The 19,175-nt window shown below is 38.7% G+C and overlaps 1 protein-coding gene and 1 pseudogene across 1 annotated transcript in view; one reads left to right on the top strand and one right to left on the bottom strand.

The window, feature by feature from the left end:
* The window catches only part of LOC101586168, a 1,543-nt pseudogene extending 647 nt beyond the window's left edge, over window positions 1–896 (bottom strand).
* Window positions 897–8,723: 7,827 nt separating this feature from the next.
* The window catches only part of LOC111817645, a 24,506-nt gene continuing 14,054 nt past the window's right edge, over window positions 8,724–19,175 (top strand). Inside the window, exon 1 of the mRNA XM_023719137.1 lies at window positions 8,724–8,783. Coding sequence (XP_023574905.1) covers window positions 8,771–8,783 — 13 coding nt within the window. The 5' untranslated portion in view covers window positions 8,724–8,770. The remainder of the gene's footprint in view (window positions 8,784–19,175) is intronic.

Here is a 19,175-nt window from a genome sequence, read left to right as displayed (position 1 = left end):
GGAGGGGGAGGAGGAGCAGGAGGAGGAGGAGGAAGAAGAGGCTGCAGCGGAGGCACTTCCAACACTAGCATTGACAGAAAGGGGTAGATTCAGGTAGTGACCGCCACATTCGTGGTAAAAGCAACAGGTGTGGAATTTCTCGCACTCCTCTTTGGCCACGTGGTCATTTTTGGTAAGGGCAGTCTTGGGCCATGAACCACTCTTGGGCAGAGGTGCTGCGGAAAGAGCAGGCTGGAAAGCGCCAGTTACTCCGCATGATGATCTGGCCATGGATCCTCTTCATCAAGTTGTTTATAAAAACAGATCTCCGGAGGTACACTTCAGGATCATCGATGAACTTTAGCTTTTCTAAGGACATATAAAGGATGTGGGCTCGTTCCTCACTGAGATGTTTTCATGGCTCCAGCTGCTGAGTGGTGGGTGAAAATCCTCTTCTTCCACATACTTCCTCTTAAAGTATGTAATCTTGGATGTTGTTATAGGATTTGAAATTCCCCTGTAATGTGATCCTGCCGGAGGGGGAACGGCTCCCTGTCTCCTTGCAAAGGAGCTTGTGTTGGCCCAGGGGGGCTCGGGCCTCCGTAGTTCTCAACCTCCCATAGCGTTTGATACCCAGTAATTTCAGCAGCTCCCTCTAAGACAATGGGCTCGCAGAATCTATTCATGGACAGAACCAGAGTCGTCTCTGACAGCCTCAGATCGCGGGGTCCGCGGGTGGACGGCGGACATACTCAGCTCCGGGGCTCCGCTCCAGCGTGCACTGGGGGTCCCGGCCGCGGCCGGGTCTGCGGTGGCCGAGGGTCCCGGCAGGTCCCTCCGCCAGCTGCAGACGGTTACCGTATTGAGCAACTGCGTCTAGCGCGGAAAGCGTGAAACCCGTCAATCCTGTTTGCCATTTCCCGGAGGATTTCCACGCTAAGGCTCTGCAGGATGCCCCCGGGGCGAGCGAGGGAAAGTGATAGCGCCGCGCTCGCCTCCTCCCTGCGCGCCCGCCCTCACCCCGCCACCCCACCACCCCTGCTCCCTCCTTCCCCAAGATTTTTAAAATTTGGAAATTCTCTTTGAGATATTCTATGCTTACTATAAATTGATGTACAGTCGTATAACCCCAGTTACATTACAGATTGAAGAGTAACGATTGAAAGTCTATAGGCACCTGGGGAAATTAAGCAAACTTCTCTTAAAATCGAAAAAATAACATGGGGAAGTCAATGGGTGGTAAAACATCCTCAGATATCACCTTTTCAGATCTGGCTAGGTTTTAAATAAGTAAAGTGGAAAAAATTGAGAATTTTTTCAGATCCAAATGTTGCTCATACAGTTTTATTCAACAGGTTCTGCTTAGGATAGAAGCAAGAGAGGCTTTTGCAGGTGGTATTAGTGTTTCTCAAAAGCCTGGACAGATGCCCGTTGATAATTAAATTTAAATTGGTTTCCCAAGGACTTGGATGCCAATTTTGTGACATATTTATAGTTTTTCTGAATAGAACTTTAATTACTCTTCCTATAGTTGTAACGCATTACCAGATACAACATTATTGGATATGAAAGGTGGAAAAATATTTGTAACTAAATTGATAACTAAGGTTGTCTTTCAAGCTGGTGCTCATTACAAATAGTACAGTATTTGTGCTAAGTGTGAGCATGCAAGCATCTGGCTGCCATACAGAGCCCAACAAGGAGGTGAGCCCCTTGCCCTTTGGTCACGGAGGCGTCCTGCCCAGGACAGTGTGCTGTTGGAATGTTTGCTGTCTGAAATTGTTTCTCTTTGAATATTTGTAAGTTTTTAAAAAGTGTCAGCAAATTAAAGTAAAGCTTCTCTCCTGGGACACACTTAAACCAGTATGGAATTGCTGCTGCTTTTTTAGTTTAAAATGGAGGACTTGGAATATCAGAGTAAAAATTATGAAGTTGTAGTGGAGAAACTAGAAAAGTTGCAAACTGGCTGAAAACACAGGATAAATTCATCGAGGGCCTGGAATCTCCAGAAGACTAAAAATTTTTTCCTTGTTTAACAGTTGGAATGCCCTATGTAGTCTCTAGGCATTCGCAATGAATACATCAATAAATACAAAATCTTATTTTTAAAACTAAATCTATGTATTGACTTTCTTATCAATCATTTTATTGTGCAATCATAATTAGAGTTCTTTGGTTTGACAACAACATTTAGAGCCCCCAGATAACTTTTAAGACTTAATGTAGCTTTGTGGGTGGTATTTTCATGCAAATAAGTAAGGGTTGGTTTTATATTTTGTAGAATTTTTGGGTCCTATTTTAATTCTCTTTGTATGGCAGTATGTATATAATGTGTTCAATTCCTCAAGAACCTCTCCCTAAAAACTTTGAAGTTAATACTTTTGTGCAACTGTGTTTTGAATAAAGCCATGACAGTGTTAAAAACAAATTTAAAAACAACAACAACAAAAAAAAATCCTCCGATACAAAGCCTTGGGCCACACCCAACTCCAAAACAATTAATGCAAACATTAGAAATCTAACTCCTCTCCATCACAAGTGTCAACTTGAACACTTTGGGTAGAAGATTCATACAAAAGACCCTGAACAGCCAACTACAATTGGAAATTCCAACATCCAATTTCAAAACATTCATCATTTCATGGATGCTGTTTATCACTCTGAAATCATGTATTCCTGAAATAACGGATGTCACATAAACCACCATAAACTGTATCTTTTATATTCTCACAGACAGCAAAGAAGCAGGTAGGAACCTACTATTTAAAGTACTGCATAAGGCCAGCTGTTGTGGTGCACACCTATAATCCCAGCACTCAAGAGGCTGAGGCAGGAGTATCACTGTGAGTTCAAGGCCCAACTGGGAAACAAAAAGACCTCAAGGCCAGCCTGAAATACATAGTGAGACACTATCTCAAAAAAAAGTTCTGCTTAATACAAGGACAAATTCCCTGTGATCAATGTTATCATTATGGATATCTAATATATACCAATAAAATACTTTTTAAATGGTTTTAAAAAGTAAAAATAATAAAGTGCTGCTTACATGCATTGCAAGGAGACAGAGTGTTTCAAGGTTTCTGTGAAGACTAGAGGGCACACAATGATCTCCCCAGAGGCAGGATCCTTCCAAAATTCATGGTGGTGACTGATTATACTGATGGACTATACAAGTATCTATGGATTTAATTACTTCAGTGTACTTATCACCGCTGAAAAAGCCTTTGAACCTGGGTGTTGTGGTGAAAGCATATAATTCCAGCCCTTGGAAAACTGAAACAGAAGGATCACCACAAATTAGAGGCCAGCCTAGGCTACATAGTGAGTTCAAGGTCAACCTGAATTACACAGTGAAATCCTGTCTCTGAACAAAAAAGAGGGACTTTGAAAGAATTCAATTAAGAAACTTTTGAATTTAGATTGTACCAAAAAAATGTGGCATCTATCATAACAGCTTCTGATATATAACTTTGCTTCCTAAATCCCAAGTTTGACCATATACATCATTTTCTACTGAATGCCATTCAACTTCTCCTATTTCTTAATATTTAGGAAAAGGCTCATTACTCACCTTATGTTGTACTCACATTTTCTGCAGCTATACTTAAACATATGTATTCCCTTATGAATTCCTCTTATTATAAATCAAGTCAGCTAGTGTAAACTCCCAGGTTATGAGTCAATCACCACTGTAGGAGTTGCTGTGAGTTTTATTTATTTATTAGCATATATTTGATACATAAAGATACTTTCACTGTGGGAATTTGGTATGACATTTAAATTTTTTTTTATATTCCCTTCTCTCAACCTTTCCTGAGGTCACTCTCCATATCTTGGTCCCCTTCCCATTTGTAGTTTCGAACTTGTTTCCTTTTATTTATACTTTGGATTTCTCAAATGAAAGAAGCCATACCGTCTTTAAACTTGTGTGTCTGATTTCTTTCAAGGTGCATCTGTTTTCATACAAATGTTTCAACTTTCTCCTTCTTTTGGGTGTAGCACTATTTCACTGTATATAAATACATTTTGTTTCTCCAGATCTTCCACACTGCCTCTTCACTGGAGTGCCTGTTGCTCTGATTAACTGTACAATTTCCCCTGTGACCTACAATTTCCTGACCAAAGCCTTCAAAACTGTGACCGCCGCCTAACTTGTGTCCTGGCTTCAAGCTTCTACCATTCTTTTCTGCAGACCTCTGTAGATCAGATTTCCATCAGTGATTTAGTGGGGAAATACTGTGGACATTTCTGTCTTTCCTCTAAGGTTTTCCCACTACTAGTATCTCAGGGCATGTCCCAAAGCCACTGTCCTTGGTGCTGATTCTGAGGCTCTCTATTTCAGCCTTGCCCAAAGAAACATATCATCGTTCGTTATGTATATCTAAATTTTTGCAATAAACAATAATAATGACAAGTTTGGAAAAAGAAAAAAGCAGGAGGGTGCTTTTCCATTCTCCAGACAATCCGAGTTACTCAGTCCATGTATCCTTCTCTGATTAAGCTGCAAAACCTGTTTTCCCTTCTTTCTGCCCTGCTCATCTAGGTGTTGCTGGGTGTCCCTTTTCCCTTGGGAGCCTGCCTACAACTGTGGGCAGGCCAGTGAAAGTTTTTCCTACAACACTCCGTGTTTCAGGTGGGAACAACAGGCAGTTTGCTATATTTATTAAAATTGTTTGAGGGAGGGGGACGACCCACTCAGGCCCCCCTTCTGTCCCTCTCTTAGACAGGAGTTTTCTTTCCCCCAATAAATATATGCTGCTCATAACCTCTGTTTGTTCCTAAAATTTATTCTTTGATTTTAGAGAACACGAACTCATCCCAGGTACTTTTCAGGTTGGGAGTTTTGTTTTTCCCCTTATATCATTTTGGAGGTCATCCACCCAAGATCAGTTTTACCCTGTGTCATTTGGAGGTCCCCACCAAGATCATTGGATGGAGGTATGAGTTTGCTTTTCTTTCATAAATTCTGGATTGGAACTTGCTTAGGTAGCAAATTTTTATGCTTCAAATGTTGATATGTCTTTGCCCATTGCTTATAATTGTTCATGCCTTGCCTCATACAGTTTTTTCTCATAGTTTGGTTAAAATCGCTTATAATCGCTTATGCTTTCTCTCTTATATTGCTTTGTTAAAATGCTGGTCAAAATGATGTTGGTAAACCTAAGTTAAAACATGCAAATGTTGCAAGGTTATGGTATTTCTTAAATGGGACATTTTATGACTGTTTTATACTTATATATGTTGCATTTGAACTAGTTGCTAAATGTACTGATATTCCTTGCTTGACTTTAGACAATAACACTAGGGAGAATAAAATTAGAAAGACTCCTAGTGGACTTTATACACACTTCTATGAAATGAGACTTTTAAATCTAGCTCAGACTTAGAAAATATACATGCCTGTATATAAAATGCAGAACTCCTTTTGCCAACTTAATGACATTAGGTCAGCAACCATTCTTAAAGACTTGGAGGACAGGTTTCACTGGGACAGACTGGCTCTGAACCTCTACATGCTAGAGGAAATGTCAGGCCTGATCTGTTTCAGTTTCCTTTCTTTGACTTTACTCCTAATTTTCCTACCTCTTTGTACTTTCCTTTTTAGAGGCATGTAAAATTATGGACAATTCTATAGACTGTTCCAACTAAGTGAAGCCCTTAGAAAATGAGTGTTTGTTAATGCTGAAGACAGGGAAGTCATTTTAGAAAAAGGACATATACCTCATCTTTGGGTCAGATGAGACAAAGAGGACTATGCCCATCTAGGAGGGCACATATAAAAGACATGACCCAATTTAGTGTTCTAGGCAGGCCTCCTTCAGGAGGCTAAACTTGAGGCAGTGGAGAGAATCGACTTCTGGGTAACACCCGAAGGAGATATCTCCAAAAGCAGCACGCTTATGGGACCAAAATACCTTCAGTGTAAGGAAGAATCTCAACCTTTTCTCCTAGGTCTAGTTATCATTTAGATGCATAAGAGATAAGTTGTAGACTTTAAAACCTTTACTGGAAAGTGCTAGGTATTCTTATTCAGGTTTTTAACTATCCCTTATAGAACTTGGACAAATAGTGGTTACTCTGCCAGCTAGTAAATGTTGTTAGAGAAGTTGCCACTCTTTGAAGCAGAGGACAGTTTTTCCCAGTCATTCTTTGGTGAATCCCCATTGAAGCTAACGGCTGATGGAATGTTGACCAGAGAAACATCTAGATTCCCTTCTGGAGAATGAGCTTGGTTGTGTGGACCAATAGAAACTAAGAACGCCTGTGGAGTCACGGCCATACCCGAAGGTTCCTTGGCAGAAATTGGCTCCTGATGACTAAAAGATCTCCATTTACCTGGCGTACCTTTTTCTCTCTCTCTGCTAGTAAACTAGAAATACTACCTGAGCTTTTCAGTAGAAAAATTTAATGAGTCACTCCTTCAGAAATTAGGCTGAGGAAGCCTGCAATAGTTTACGTCCTACAGCGGCTACCAGAGTAATGATTTACATCTGCACCTTACATGTTTAAGAGTAAGAAAAGAGATTTTTGTTAGCCTTAAAGTGTTTTTACCAACATGTAAAATAGGATGCGAGATGATACATGTGAGTCCCACCTGTGAGCTTCAAGTTTCAATCTCGTCCAGTTGCTAAAAAAATGTTTACCTAGGTGATTAGATGGAAAAAAGTGTCTGGAGATGGCCCAGTGCACAGGGCCAAATCCTCCAGTTAGTGTTTCTATACATCTCAAGAAGTGACCTTTGTAGCCTGAAAAGTGCTCACTTTGAACTGAACTTTTTATGCAATGGTTATGCTTCCTTCTGTAGACATTCCTGTCATTGGACCAATTGTAACTTTTACTTACAAATATTCAGAAAGAGTAAGTGAAGGGTTTGTGAGATGTTTCAGGAGATAGGATTCACGGCCCAGTTCGAGGGTGAATAGGCTGGTGAGATCTTGTCTCCCTTCTCTCCAACAGGAGCATCCACCTGCTCTGTAGAGGGCTACTCAAGGGATGCCAGGGTGGAGGAATCAATTAGAAAGAAGGTGGAGACACCCAAAAAGGTAATTTCTATTGAGTTGCAGGTTATCTCACAGTCAAAGTCTCTTACTCCTTTAGAGTGCTTCATTAGACACCGAAGTCACTTGGTCCTTACATGCTGAAAAAGAACCGTTTAATCCAAATGAAATGCAGAAGAATCAATTATGACACTATTTTACAACTAGAAAGGTACCATAAAAGTACTGAATACATTAAAAAAAAAAGTTAAGGTTTGAAGTCAAACTTCAGAGCCTGATTTTTGTCAAGTCTTCATAGGTTCTTAACCAAGTCCAGATACTAGTGTGTCTGTTAAACGTAACAAATTAAGTAATTATGGAATGTGTCTGGAAAGTATTGAGAAATAACAAGAAGCATGAGTCAAGGGGCCCTGGCCTTGAAGCTTATAAGGAAAAAGCGATACGGCATGCTGTAGGTCTGATGTGGAAATTAGGGCCTGGCAAGGCTGGTTGGGAAAGTAGGTGTGACCTGTTAACTGTGATTCCATAACATGTGCTGGACAGCTCCCCACATGAGGGCTTCTCATGAGAATTCGAGCAGATTCTCAATGGGGTGGCCTAGCACTGACATCAGCCTGAGATGTGGGATTCCAGCATCACCGCTCAGGACCTGTGGCTAGAGGTTCTCATGGGTTTCCTTGAGATTTGGACTGAATAGGAGACACAGAAAGCAGGAGCTTTTGTGGCTTTTCTCACCTAGCCTACCCTGCTTTCTCTGGCATTCTTCCACTTTGCTCTTTTCTCTTTTACTCCAACTGGACAAATCTTGCTCTGCAGAGCCATTTTCTCCCTCAAATTTCACCTTTACTTTTTAAAATAAACTTTGTCACACCTGAACAAGAATCTTTCTCATGTTACTCCTTTGCTGTCCTGCTCAGTTCTTTGTATGGGATATCAACAGCCTGGAATGAAGGCCCCCCAGAACTTCAAACTCATAAACCCAGCAAGGCCAGAGGATAGGTGTGCTGGGTCAGCATTCTTTAGCATCATCTGGGAAAATCAGTCACTTGGAGAGACTCTGCATATCAATAAAATACAAATAAAGAATGAGAAACAGCTCAGTGTGAAAGTTCTGTGTTTGGTTTTGAGCCTTTCCTCTCCAAAATAAGACAATCTACTATCCAAGAAATACTGTCTTCTAATATCTTTAGTGGCAACCTGTAGTCTCTCCTGACTCCAATCAGACCACACCTTAATCAAGGACAAACTCAGGCTAGGTGGTGAGGGTGAGGCAGCTGAGGCTCCTTCCACACATTGCCAGCAGCTGGGAGCACAGGCGTGTGAGGGCTCCAAGCCTGAGCTTTGGGCTGAGGGGCTCAACCTGTTGTCTCGATGTCTCAGTGTCCCTGCTCACACTGCTCAAAACATTTGACTGACACCAAGTCTATGAGAGGGATTAAATAAAATGCAAGCTGTGTTGGGTGCTGAGTGATGGAAGGTAGGAAGTGGGAAGGCCCCTTAGGTAGAGGCAGCTGTCTGCAAGGCTCTGCCTTGTCTGAAGTGAGGCTGAGGCCTGCCTAAGGCAGAGACTGGCTGGAGCTGGGAATGGAAGGGCGGAGATTGCCCCAAGCCTTCAGTGGGTGGGTGGTGCCTGAAAGGATGAGCCTGTCCTGTGGGGCGGAGGCCTCAGGAGGGCATTTAAAGAGCTCTGCTTCAGAGTCCTCATTGCCACACTCCCCTCACTTTGGACAGCAGCTCTCACGGGGGTCTTGGATAGCAGTGGTACTTGGAGAGGGTGCACCGGATTATCTGCCATGGCTCCCAAAGGTAATATTTTTTTTGACAACTGAGAAAATTCTAATGGTGTATAGACAAGTCATAATATTAATGACATACTGTTAATTTTAGAATAGTAGTGTAGTAGCGCAATAGCGTGATTATAATTGTTAAAACATCTTCATAGAAATGCTTAAGTAAAAAGTCTTTGGAAGAAACTTTATACAAGAATGCCGCAATGTTAATTATTGAAGCTAGGTGATGTTACAGAAAGTTTCATTATGTACACACACACACACACACACACACACATATATATATATATTTCATTATATTCAGACTTATTTTTAATGTATTTTTTGTTTTTGTTTTTAATTTTTCATTTTAATGAGAAAAAAATAGCAATGAAACAGTTTCAAAACAGGTTAGTAGGACAGTTACAATAATTAACACATTTTCATATTGTAGTCTTCGTAGTAGTTATTCGGAGGACAAGATCCAGAATGAGGTATAAAAAGTAAAGCTATATTAATATGCTGAGCTATAAAAGGCTCAAGTCAACAACTTTGGGCCATTGCCAATTGTGCTGATAACTCACTACTATTATGGCCTATTGGACTATATTGGGTTATTTTGCTGAATTCACGTACCTACAATATTTGAACTGGCATCAAGTATGAAAAGACCCCTTAAAGACTTCTCCAAATACAGGTTCTCTAACAGCAATGGAACACCCATCTCTGACAAGACAAAACAAAATAAAACAGGGGATATAAATAAAGGACCATTTTGTAGTGAAATACATATATATATATATATATACACACACACACACACACACACACACACACATATCAGGATAGATATACAGCTACTTTCTCTTAATGAGTTCATGAGAAGAAAGATTTGTGCTAATATTTTTAGCCAAAGATAAATTCTTGGCTGGGAACCTGCAGTGTGGTAGGAGTGTGGCAGGCAATGCAATGTATTAGTGTGTTGTAGGGGTCAGAAATTCCATCTCTTACAAGGGCAGGTGGGAGGATTTCAAGTTGGAGCCCAGCTTAAGCAACTTAACAAACAAATGAGAAACTCACTAAGACATTTAAAGGGGCCTGACGATATATTTCAGTGCACAGGCAAGGACTTCAGTTCTGAGTACCACGAAAAAATGCAAGAAGCAGTCTAAAGGGCTGAGGAAAACCCATCTTATCAAGGTGATTGTCTGAACACTGGAATTGCAGAGTTGTGCTTTCTGAGATGGTGAAGTATACAAAATGCACCTGTGATGATTATAGTTTTTTTTAAAATATTGCCATCTTCACATACATGGTATGATCGAACTATGTGGTGAAGAGGGTTGGGGTGATAGTTCAGTGGCATAAGCACCTGACTGTAAGCACAAGGTCCTGAGTTTGATCCCAGGTACTGCAAAAAGAAAAAGTATAATTTTGTATCAAAAGTTCATTATCAAAAAAAATGCATTGCCATTAGGCTCTCAAACTACTCCCTTTTGCTTGTTTTGTTTTGTTGTTGTTTTTTGTTACCAAGAATTGAACTCCCGATCTCACGCTTGCCAGAGAGACACTACCTCTGACCTAAGTTGCTGATCCTTTCACTTTGAATATATTTGGTCCACATTTCCTGCCAGGTGCTGAAGCAGCACGGAAGGCCCTCTTCACTGAGTATCTTTACCAAGACCTTAACCATAATCAAAAGTCCGTGAAAGCTGTGGGCAGTGCCATGGCTAGAAAAACCAGGCTGCTTTGAACAGTGCAGAGGCTCCCTCCCATAATGGCCTTGGGACCCTTTCTGTGGATTGTGGGATTGGGCTGTGTACAAATGAAATTGATCCCACCCATGGGGCACTAATTCAGCATAAGCCTTACATAAGCCTAACTTTCACCCCTTAACCTGCACTGAGAAGTCATTGTTGGAGAAATGAGGCCCCCATTATCTGTAATCTGTATCTCCAGGCAAGACCACCTTCCACCTGAGCTGCTCTCTCTCTCAGTCAGTAGGTGAAATACCTGATTAAGAGACACAAGCTGTCCTTGCTTGCCTCTTCATTGCACATTGAGACTCCACATACTGGTCTCTCTAGCATGTCAGGAGCATCTCTTATGGAGGAAAGTTAGACATATGAAGGCACTTACTGCATTTTTGCTTTCACTGACTGCCAGTGGGATTATTTCAGGTCAAGTTAGGGAAGCCTGGGTTTCTCTGCTTTAGAGAACTGATGTGGATAGAGACTCGGCAGGGCTGGCCAACAGCCGCCCAATGCTGTGCTCTTCCCAATGCTGGGTCAAAGTAAAATTTTAAAAAAATGTCTTTCTATAATTTATATTGTCTGATACATTATGAATCTCTGTAAGGAAAGGGTTAACACCCAAGCCTGTATTATTTTTTAAATTTCATTTAGCTTTAAACTCTAATCTTTTTCATTCCTGTGTATTACAGAAAGTTTTTGAGCTAGGTGTCTCTGTAGTCCCAGCTGGCCTCAAAGTCAACCCTTTCTTTCAGAGGTCTGAGTCCTGGGATACAGCCCTGTGCTGCACCTGGCATACTATGTCCAGTCTCTTCAGCAGATGCCCAGAGTAGGTCAAGGCAGCACTATGATTCTTTATTCAAACAATTCCATGCTTACATTCATGTTACTTATTCTGTCCCTCTTTACTATTGTTATTGTTTAAATGACTATTTTTTCGAATTTTTTATTAATTTTAATGAGAAAAAATAGCAATGAGACAGTTTCAAAACAGGTTAGTAGGACAGTTTCAATCATTAATGCATTGCATATTGTTGTCTTCATAGTAGTTATTCACAGTACAAGATGCAGACATGATCTCTTGTCTAAACACTATTAGTACAAATCTTTCTTCTCATTGAACTAAGACAGTGGCTGTATACATATCCTAACAGTTTTGTACACACATATATTTTTTTTCACTACAAGATGGACTTATGTTTATATCCCCCTTTTTTGTTTTGTTCTGTCAGAGATGGGTGTTCCATTGCTGTTAGATAAGCTATATTTGGAGAAGTCTTTAAAAGACCTATTCATACTTGATGCCAGTTCAAATACTGTAGGTACGTGAATTCAATGAAATAGCCCAATATACAATGTAGTCCAATCGTCCATAATAATAGTGGGTTATCAGCAGGCTGGCAATTGTCAGAAGTTGTTGACTTGAGCCTTTTACAGCTCAGTATATTAATATGGCTTTACTTTTTATACCTCATGATTATACTTTTCTGCTGGATGGTTAAAATCAAATTAAATCAAGACCTATATAACAAGAAATGTAGCTTTTGTTTTTTACAAAGTCAGTCAAATCCTCTCAGGATTTACCCTGAAACCATGTACAGCAGTTTGTAGATCTTTTGTCAGTGTCAGCCATCTGGATGAGTCATGGCCATTGCTTGACCAATTTGCTCTCTGCGAAAGCCTGAGAGAATGTTTTCTCTCCATGTGACTCCTCTTAGGCACACTCTACATCATCAATCACCTTCCTCTGTGGACCCATAATCTCCTTGATCAGAAAATTTGGGACACCACTGAGTTATAGATGTCACAGCACATGTCCTCTTATGTCCTGAGTCCTCCCTGACCTTGGAGGGCTAGGGCCAAAATATTGGATATCCTTGTAGCTGCTCTATTTCTCTAATATTTGGTCTGCAAACTTTAGTTGTTAAAGATCCAAAAGAAAGGGGCTGGGGAGATGGCTCAGTGGAATAAGCACTTCCATGGCAAGCACAAGGGTCTGAATTCAATCCCTGGTTCTGCCAACAAAACAAAACAAAATAAAAGATCCAGAAGAGAAACTTCATGATACTATTACCCTGTAACAGAGGCAGTTGAGCTTAACATCACTATCTGTCTGAATATCAAACACCTTAGGCATAACATGGAACTGGTATTTTTCAACAACCACGGATATTCTGAACTTTAAATCCCTATACTGTGTGAAAAGAAAATTACACATTCTTACACAGAAATTTAGAAATTAAAAAATATATAAAAATTACAGCAAGACAATTCTATGACATTTTTTTCTTATCTCTTATTTCTTTTATTATCTTTTTAAATGTTTACTTCAAAGAGTATAGCACTACTTGATATGACATTAGAAGCAGTATGCATTTAGAAGAATAAAATGATAGTATTTCAAGCATGGTCTTAGTGCTATACATGGCTATTGCTTAGTTCACAGATGTCAGCATATAGAGTTGGTCAGGGTGAGAATTCTACACCCATTAATTGCTGTTTTCAAAAGCCTGATGGAGATTCTTGCCTTGACTATCTTATTTATATAAATGCATGGTTTTGCTCCTGCCTTATTTCTTAACTTTTCTGCTTCCTCTCTCTTCATTGTTTAATCCTTAAGTTCTCACTTTCCCTTTAATTATGTTATACCTTTCAATTTTTATTTCTTCTTTTGAGTTTTTACACTAAGGAGACAATATGATATTTACACATGTGGGTCTGGTTTATTTCACTTATGAATATATCTTCAAGTAGCATCCACTTATATATGAAGGCTTTGAGTTTATTTTTCTTTAGAGCTGAGTAATATTCCATTGTATAAAAACACCACATCTTTTCATCCATTCCTCAGGTGATGGGCATTTTGGTTGTTTCCAAGATTTGGCTATCATAAATTATGCTGCCATAGACATAGGTGCACATACATCACTATGATATAATATTTACATTTCTTTTTGGAAAATTCCCAGAAAGGGAATAGCTAGATTGAATGGGATTTCCAGTCCTAGTTTTTTGAGGAGTCTCCAAACTGATTTCCATAATGGTTGCACCAGTCTACAGTCCCACTAGCACTGGAGAAGGGTTCCTTTTTCCCCAGAGCCTCTCCAACATTTGTTGTGGGTTGATTTCTTTATGATGGCCATTCTTTCTGCAGTGACATCATATCTCAGTGTTGTTTTAATTTGCATTTCACAATGGCTAGTGATGTGGAGCATTTTTTCATGTATTTATTTGCTTCTTGTATTTCTTCATCTGAGAAGTGTATGTTCATCTCAGATGCCCATTTCAGGACTGGGTCTTTAAATTTTGGGGCCCTAGTGTTTTTTAGTTCTTTATAAATTCTAGATAAAAGACCTTTATCTGAGTGCTTATTAGTTAAGATTTTTTCCAAATTTGTGGGTTGTCTTTGTACGCTATTGGTAATTTCTTTTGACGTACAAAAACTTCTCAAAAAGAGGAGGTCTCAGTTATTAATTCTTTCAAGTATTTCCCATACAGTTGAACTTTTGTTCATGAGCAGTTTATCTACCCCTATGTCTTCAAGATTTCCTCCCATTTTCTCTTCCAAGAGATACAGTGTTTCTGTTTTAATGTTTAGAACTTTAATCCATTTTCACTTTAGTTTAGTGCATGGTAATAGACCTGGGTCAATTTTTAATTTTTGGCACGTAAGGACCCATTTTTTCCAGCATCATTTGTTAAAGAGGTTATCTTTCTTTCAGTAAGCATGTTTGGCCCCTTTGTCAAAGATAAGGTGACTTAGTGTGTTTGTAGTTGCTTCTGCATCTTCTAATGTATTTCATTAATTTTCAAGTCTATTTTTTGCCAATACCATGCTGATTTTATCACAGTAGAAGTATAATTTCAAGTCAGGAATTATAATGCCTCCTGCCTTGTCTTTGTTGCCCAGGATTGCATTTGCTATTCTGGATTTTTTCTGTTCCAAATAAATTTTAGGAATGATTTCTCTAGGTCTGTGAGGTACATTGGTGGTATTTTGATAGGGATTATGCTAAATCTATATAACAGTTTTGGGAATATGGTCATCTTCACAATGTTGGTTCTTCCTATCCAGGAGCAGGGAATATTGTCATTTTCTGAAAACCTCTTCAATCTCTTTTTTGAGAGTTCTGTAATTTTCTTTGAATAGATCTTTTACTTCTTTCATGAGATTAATTCCTAAGTATTTTATTTCCTCAGTACAAGGAATTGTTTCTCTAAATTCCCTCTCAATTTGTTTTTTATCTGTGTATAGGAATGCTATTGACTTTTGGGTATTGACTTTATATCCTTCTATGCTACTGAATTTCTGTATTAATTCTAGTAGCTTCTTGGTAGAGTTTTTGGGATCTTCTACGTAGAGTATCATGTCATCTGCAAATAATGATAGTTTAACTTCTTTTCCTGTTCTTATTCCTTTTATTTCTCTCCCTTGTCTAATGTCTCTAATTATTCCAGAACTATATTGAATAGGAGTGGTGATAGAGAACATCCTTGTCTTGTACCAGATCTGAGAGTAAAAGATTTCAGTTTTTCCAAATTTAGAATTATGTTATCTTTTGGGTTGTCATAAATGGCTTTTATCAGATTGAGGTAGAGGCCATCTATTCCAATTTTCTGTAGGACTTTGAACATGAATGGGTGTTGGACTTTGTCAAAAGCCTTTTCTGCATCAATTGAGATGATCATGTGATTTTAGGTTTTGGCTCTATTGATATAATGTATTACATTTACAGATTTGTGTATGTGGAACCATCCTTGCATCCCTGAGATTAATCCTACCTGGTGATTGTGTATAATTCTCTTGATGATTTTTTGTGTTCTATTTGCTGGGATTTTACTGAAGATTTTTGCATCTGTGTTCATGAGGGAGAATGGTCTATAGTTCTCTTTTTTAAGTTGCGTCTTTCCCTGGTTTTGGTATCAGTATAATAATTGCCTCCAGGAATGATTTTTGGAGGATTGTTTCCTTTTCACTTTCATTGAAGAGTTTGAGGAGTATAGGAATTATATCTTCTGTAAATTTCTTATAGAATTCAGCTGTGAATCCATCAGGACCTGGACTTTTCTTTGTTGGTATGTTTTTTATTACATTTTGTATTTCATTGACTGTTATTGGGTTATTGAGAGTTGTTATATCTTCTTGATTTGGTTTTGGTAATTTGTACCTTTCTAGGATTCTGTCCATTTCATCTGCATCTGCGATTCTGTGAGAGTACACATTTTCAAAGCAGTTATTGATGATCTTCTGAATTTCCAGAGTCTGTGATAATTTCACCCTTTTCATTCCTTATTGATTGAATTTGAGTTTTTTCTTTCTTCTTTTTGATGAAGTTAGCTAGGGGTTTATCAATTTTATTTAATCTCTCAAAGAATGAGCTCTTTGATTCGTTAATTCTTTGCATTGTTTTCTTTGTCTTGATTGCATTAATTTCTGCTCTAATATTTATAATTTCCTCCCATCTTTGGGCTTTGGGTTTGGTTTGCAATTCTTTTTCTAGAACATTAAGGTGCAGCATGAAGGTATTTATTTGTTCCCATTCTGTTTTCCTAATGTGTGAGTTCACAGCTATAAATTTCCCTCTGAGAACTGCTTTCATTGAATCCCATAAATTCTGATAAGTTGTGCTTGATTTTTCATTGAATTGTAGATATTGTTCAATTTCTTGTTTAATTTCATCTGTAACCTATTGGTTCCAGAGGAAGGTGTTGTTTAATTTCCATGTATTTATGTTTTCTGGTTTCTTTTGTCATTTATTTCCAGTTTCATTGCACTGTGGTCTGATAATACTCATGGGTTAATTTCTGTTATCTTGCATATAATTAAGCATGGCCTATGTACTAGTATGAGGTCTGTTTTAGAAAATGTCCCATGTGCAGCTGGAAAAAAATGTGCATTCACATGCTCTTGGGTGGAACATTCTGTATATGTCCGCTAAGTCCATTTCTTCCAAGTTCTAGTTCAGTTCTGCTACTTCTTTGCTAGTTTTTATATTTTTTGTGTGCTTAAGCTGTCTTTTTTTGGGATAAGGGGGTGTTAAGGTCTCCTGTTAAGTCTGTGGTATTGGATATTAGACTTTTCATGTCCATTAAGATTTGTCGTATATAGTTTGGTGCTCCCATGTTTAATGCATACATGAGTGTTACCTCTTCCTCTTGGATTTTTTCCCCTAACCAGTATATAATGGCCTTCTTCATTTCATTTGATCATTGTTGGCTTGAACTCGAGACTGTCTGAGAAAAAGATGCCTACCCCTGCTTTTCTCTGAGGTGCCGGGGCATGTAGTATTGTTTTCCACCCTTTGACTTTCAGTCAATGAATTTCTTTATAAGTGTGTTTCTTGTATACAGCATATTGTTGGATTTTGTTTCCTAATCCACTGTGCCAGTCTATTTCTCTTAATTGGTGAATTGAGTCTATTTACATTGATGGTTACAATTGAGATGCATTGACTTATGTTTGATATGTTATTTACCTACTGTTGTTTATCCCTTTTTCTCCTGTTTAATTGTTTGCCCTATTGCTGGTTTTTTACTGTTCTCATTCATGGATTTCTGGTCATTTTGGTTCCTCTCTAGAATATCTTTTAGTAGTCTGTATAGGGTTGGCTTTGACATCATGAAATTCTTTATTTGTTCTTTGTCGTGGAAGTATTTCACTTCTCCATCAAACTTGAAAGAGAGTTTTGCAGGGTCTGGGCTGGACTTTGTTTTCATAGAAGACTTAAATTACTCCGCTCCATTCTCTTCTTGACTTCATGGTTTGTGAAAATAAGTCTGACATTATTCTGATGGGTTTTCCTTTAAATGTGATCTGTTTCTTTTCTCTAGTGGTTTTAGTATATTGCTGTTGTGCTGGATTTCTGGGATCTTGATTATTATATGTCTGCATGTGTTTTTAATTGGGTTGATATTTTTTGGAGTTCTATATACTTCAGTTACCTGAATGTCAGATTGTTTCCCCTTATTTGGGAAGTTTTCTGCTATTACTTCTGCCCATATACTTTTTATATCATTTGTACTGATTCCTTCTTTCTCATTGATGCCCATTAGTCTCACGTTGTTATCTTTGCATCTTCTTGCAGATGTGGAATTATTTTTTTCCTGCAATCTGGTTGTTTTTAAGAAATCTTTTCTTCCCTTTTCACTAGCTCCAGTGATGTCAAGATCTGAAACTATCTTCACTTTCATTCAAATGGTTTAACCAGCTTGTGACTGAGATTTTAATTTCCTGTATATCTCTTTGAATCTGTTTCATGGTCTCTATTTCTTTCCTATATTGTTCCTTCAAGGATTCCATCATTTTTCTATTCTGTTTTTTTTTATCAGTGTCTTCTTTAGAAGAATTTAGTAATTCTTTAACTATAGTTATCATTTCTTTTTTTACTTCAGAGATTATTTCTGATCTGATTTCCTCTATACTTTTCAACAATTGTTTCTTTACTTCAGGCTTTATTAATTCAGAGATTTCAGCTGTGTGATTTCCAATTTCTTCAATGCTATTGTCTCCTGCATTTGTTCTGGGTGGGCTCAGGGTCTAAGGATGCATTTTTCTCCTTCTCTTTGTCAATTTGTATAGCACTGTCCTCTGACCTTTGGTATAGTTACAACCTTAGCACCTACCGAAATTCTAACCCAAGAGAGATTATGTGGTTAAGGCAGTTACAGTTTTGTATTTACAGAACTACAATTAGGAACACTTATAATGGGTAGTGATATTTAGCAGTTGACAAACTTTTGTAACTAATGGGTTTGTATTTTAAACCATAAGAGCAAACATTATGTCTGTGTAGCTAAGCAGATATTAAATTGGGAATTTGTATTTAAATTAGTTCCCCTAAGTTCTGTCTGATCACCTCACTTGATGTACCTGGGGTCTTCCAGGCAGACTAGCTCACCCCGGTTACCTGTTGTACCTTCTCTAGATCGAGAGAGAGAAAGGGTGCTCTTATAGATCTGGGTCTAGCAAAGTGTCTCAGCTTACTGGGTCTGGATCTTCCAAGTTTGAACTCCTCTAGACATGCCTGGCTTGGGTCTGGCTGCTGTGCTCAGCTTCTTCTTGCTGCAGCCTGTAGAAGTGAACCCACTGTGCCCCTCTGGCAAGATGTTGAGCTCTTGGATTAGCTGAGTGGTTCTGGCCCCTAGCCTCTCTGGAGGACTTCAGCAGCAGAGTTTCACACCAGGCCTGTTTGATGGAGGAGGATCCTGTGAGTGTACAAATGGTCCCACACACACACCCAGCCTGGGCTCAGACTGGAAGGGATCCAGTGGGTTCAGCAGAAGTTCTCACACAGGTCAGGCCTGGGCTCAGGCTGGAGGGGTCTACAAGCATGGTGAAGGTTCTCACACCTAAATAATTATATTTTAAAATTGCACTTAAGAAGCACAACAATTATCATCTTAAGCTTGTATCACAGTGGAGTGTAGCAGTATCATTTTTCATTGTTTTTTTCATGGACATTTGACACTGGGCCTAGATCATGGCTAGAAAGTATTCTGGTTTTCCTGGTTACAAGCTACTAGATTAATTAATTTAATAATGAAACTATATCTTTTTTTCTACAGTTTTATTGATAAACATATAGCAATGAGACAGTTTCAAATCAAATCAGAAGTACAGTTTCAACAAATAATACACTGCATATATTCTTCTTAGTGGTTAATTGCTGTACAAGATG

The sequence above is a fragment of the Octodon degus genome, unplaced genomic scaffold (assembly GCF_000260255.1).
Source record: "Octodon degus isolate 3935 unplaced genomic scaffold, OctDeg1.0 scaffold00005, whole genome shotgun sequence".
Lineage (NCBI taxonomy): Eukaryota > Metazoa > Chordata > Mammalia > Rodentia > Octodontidae > Octodon > Octodon degus.
The sequence above is the reverse complement of the archived record's forward strand: the minus strand, read 5'-3'. Positions and strand labels throughout refer to the sequence as shown.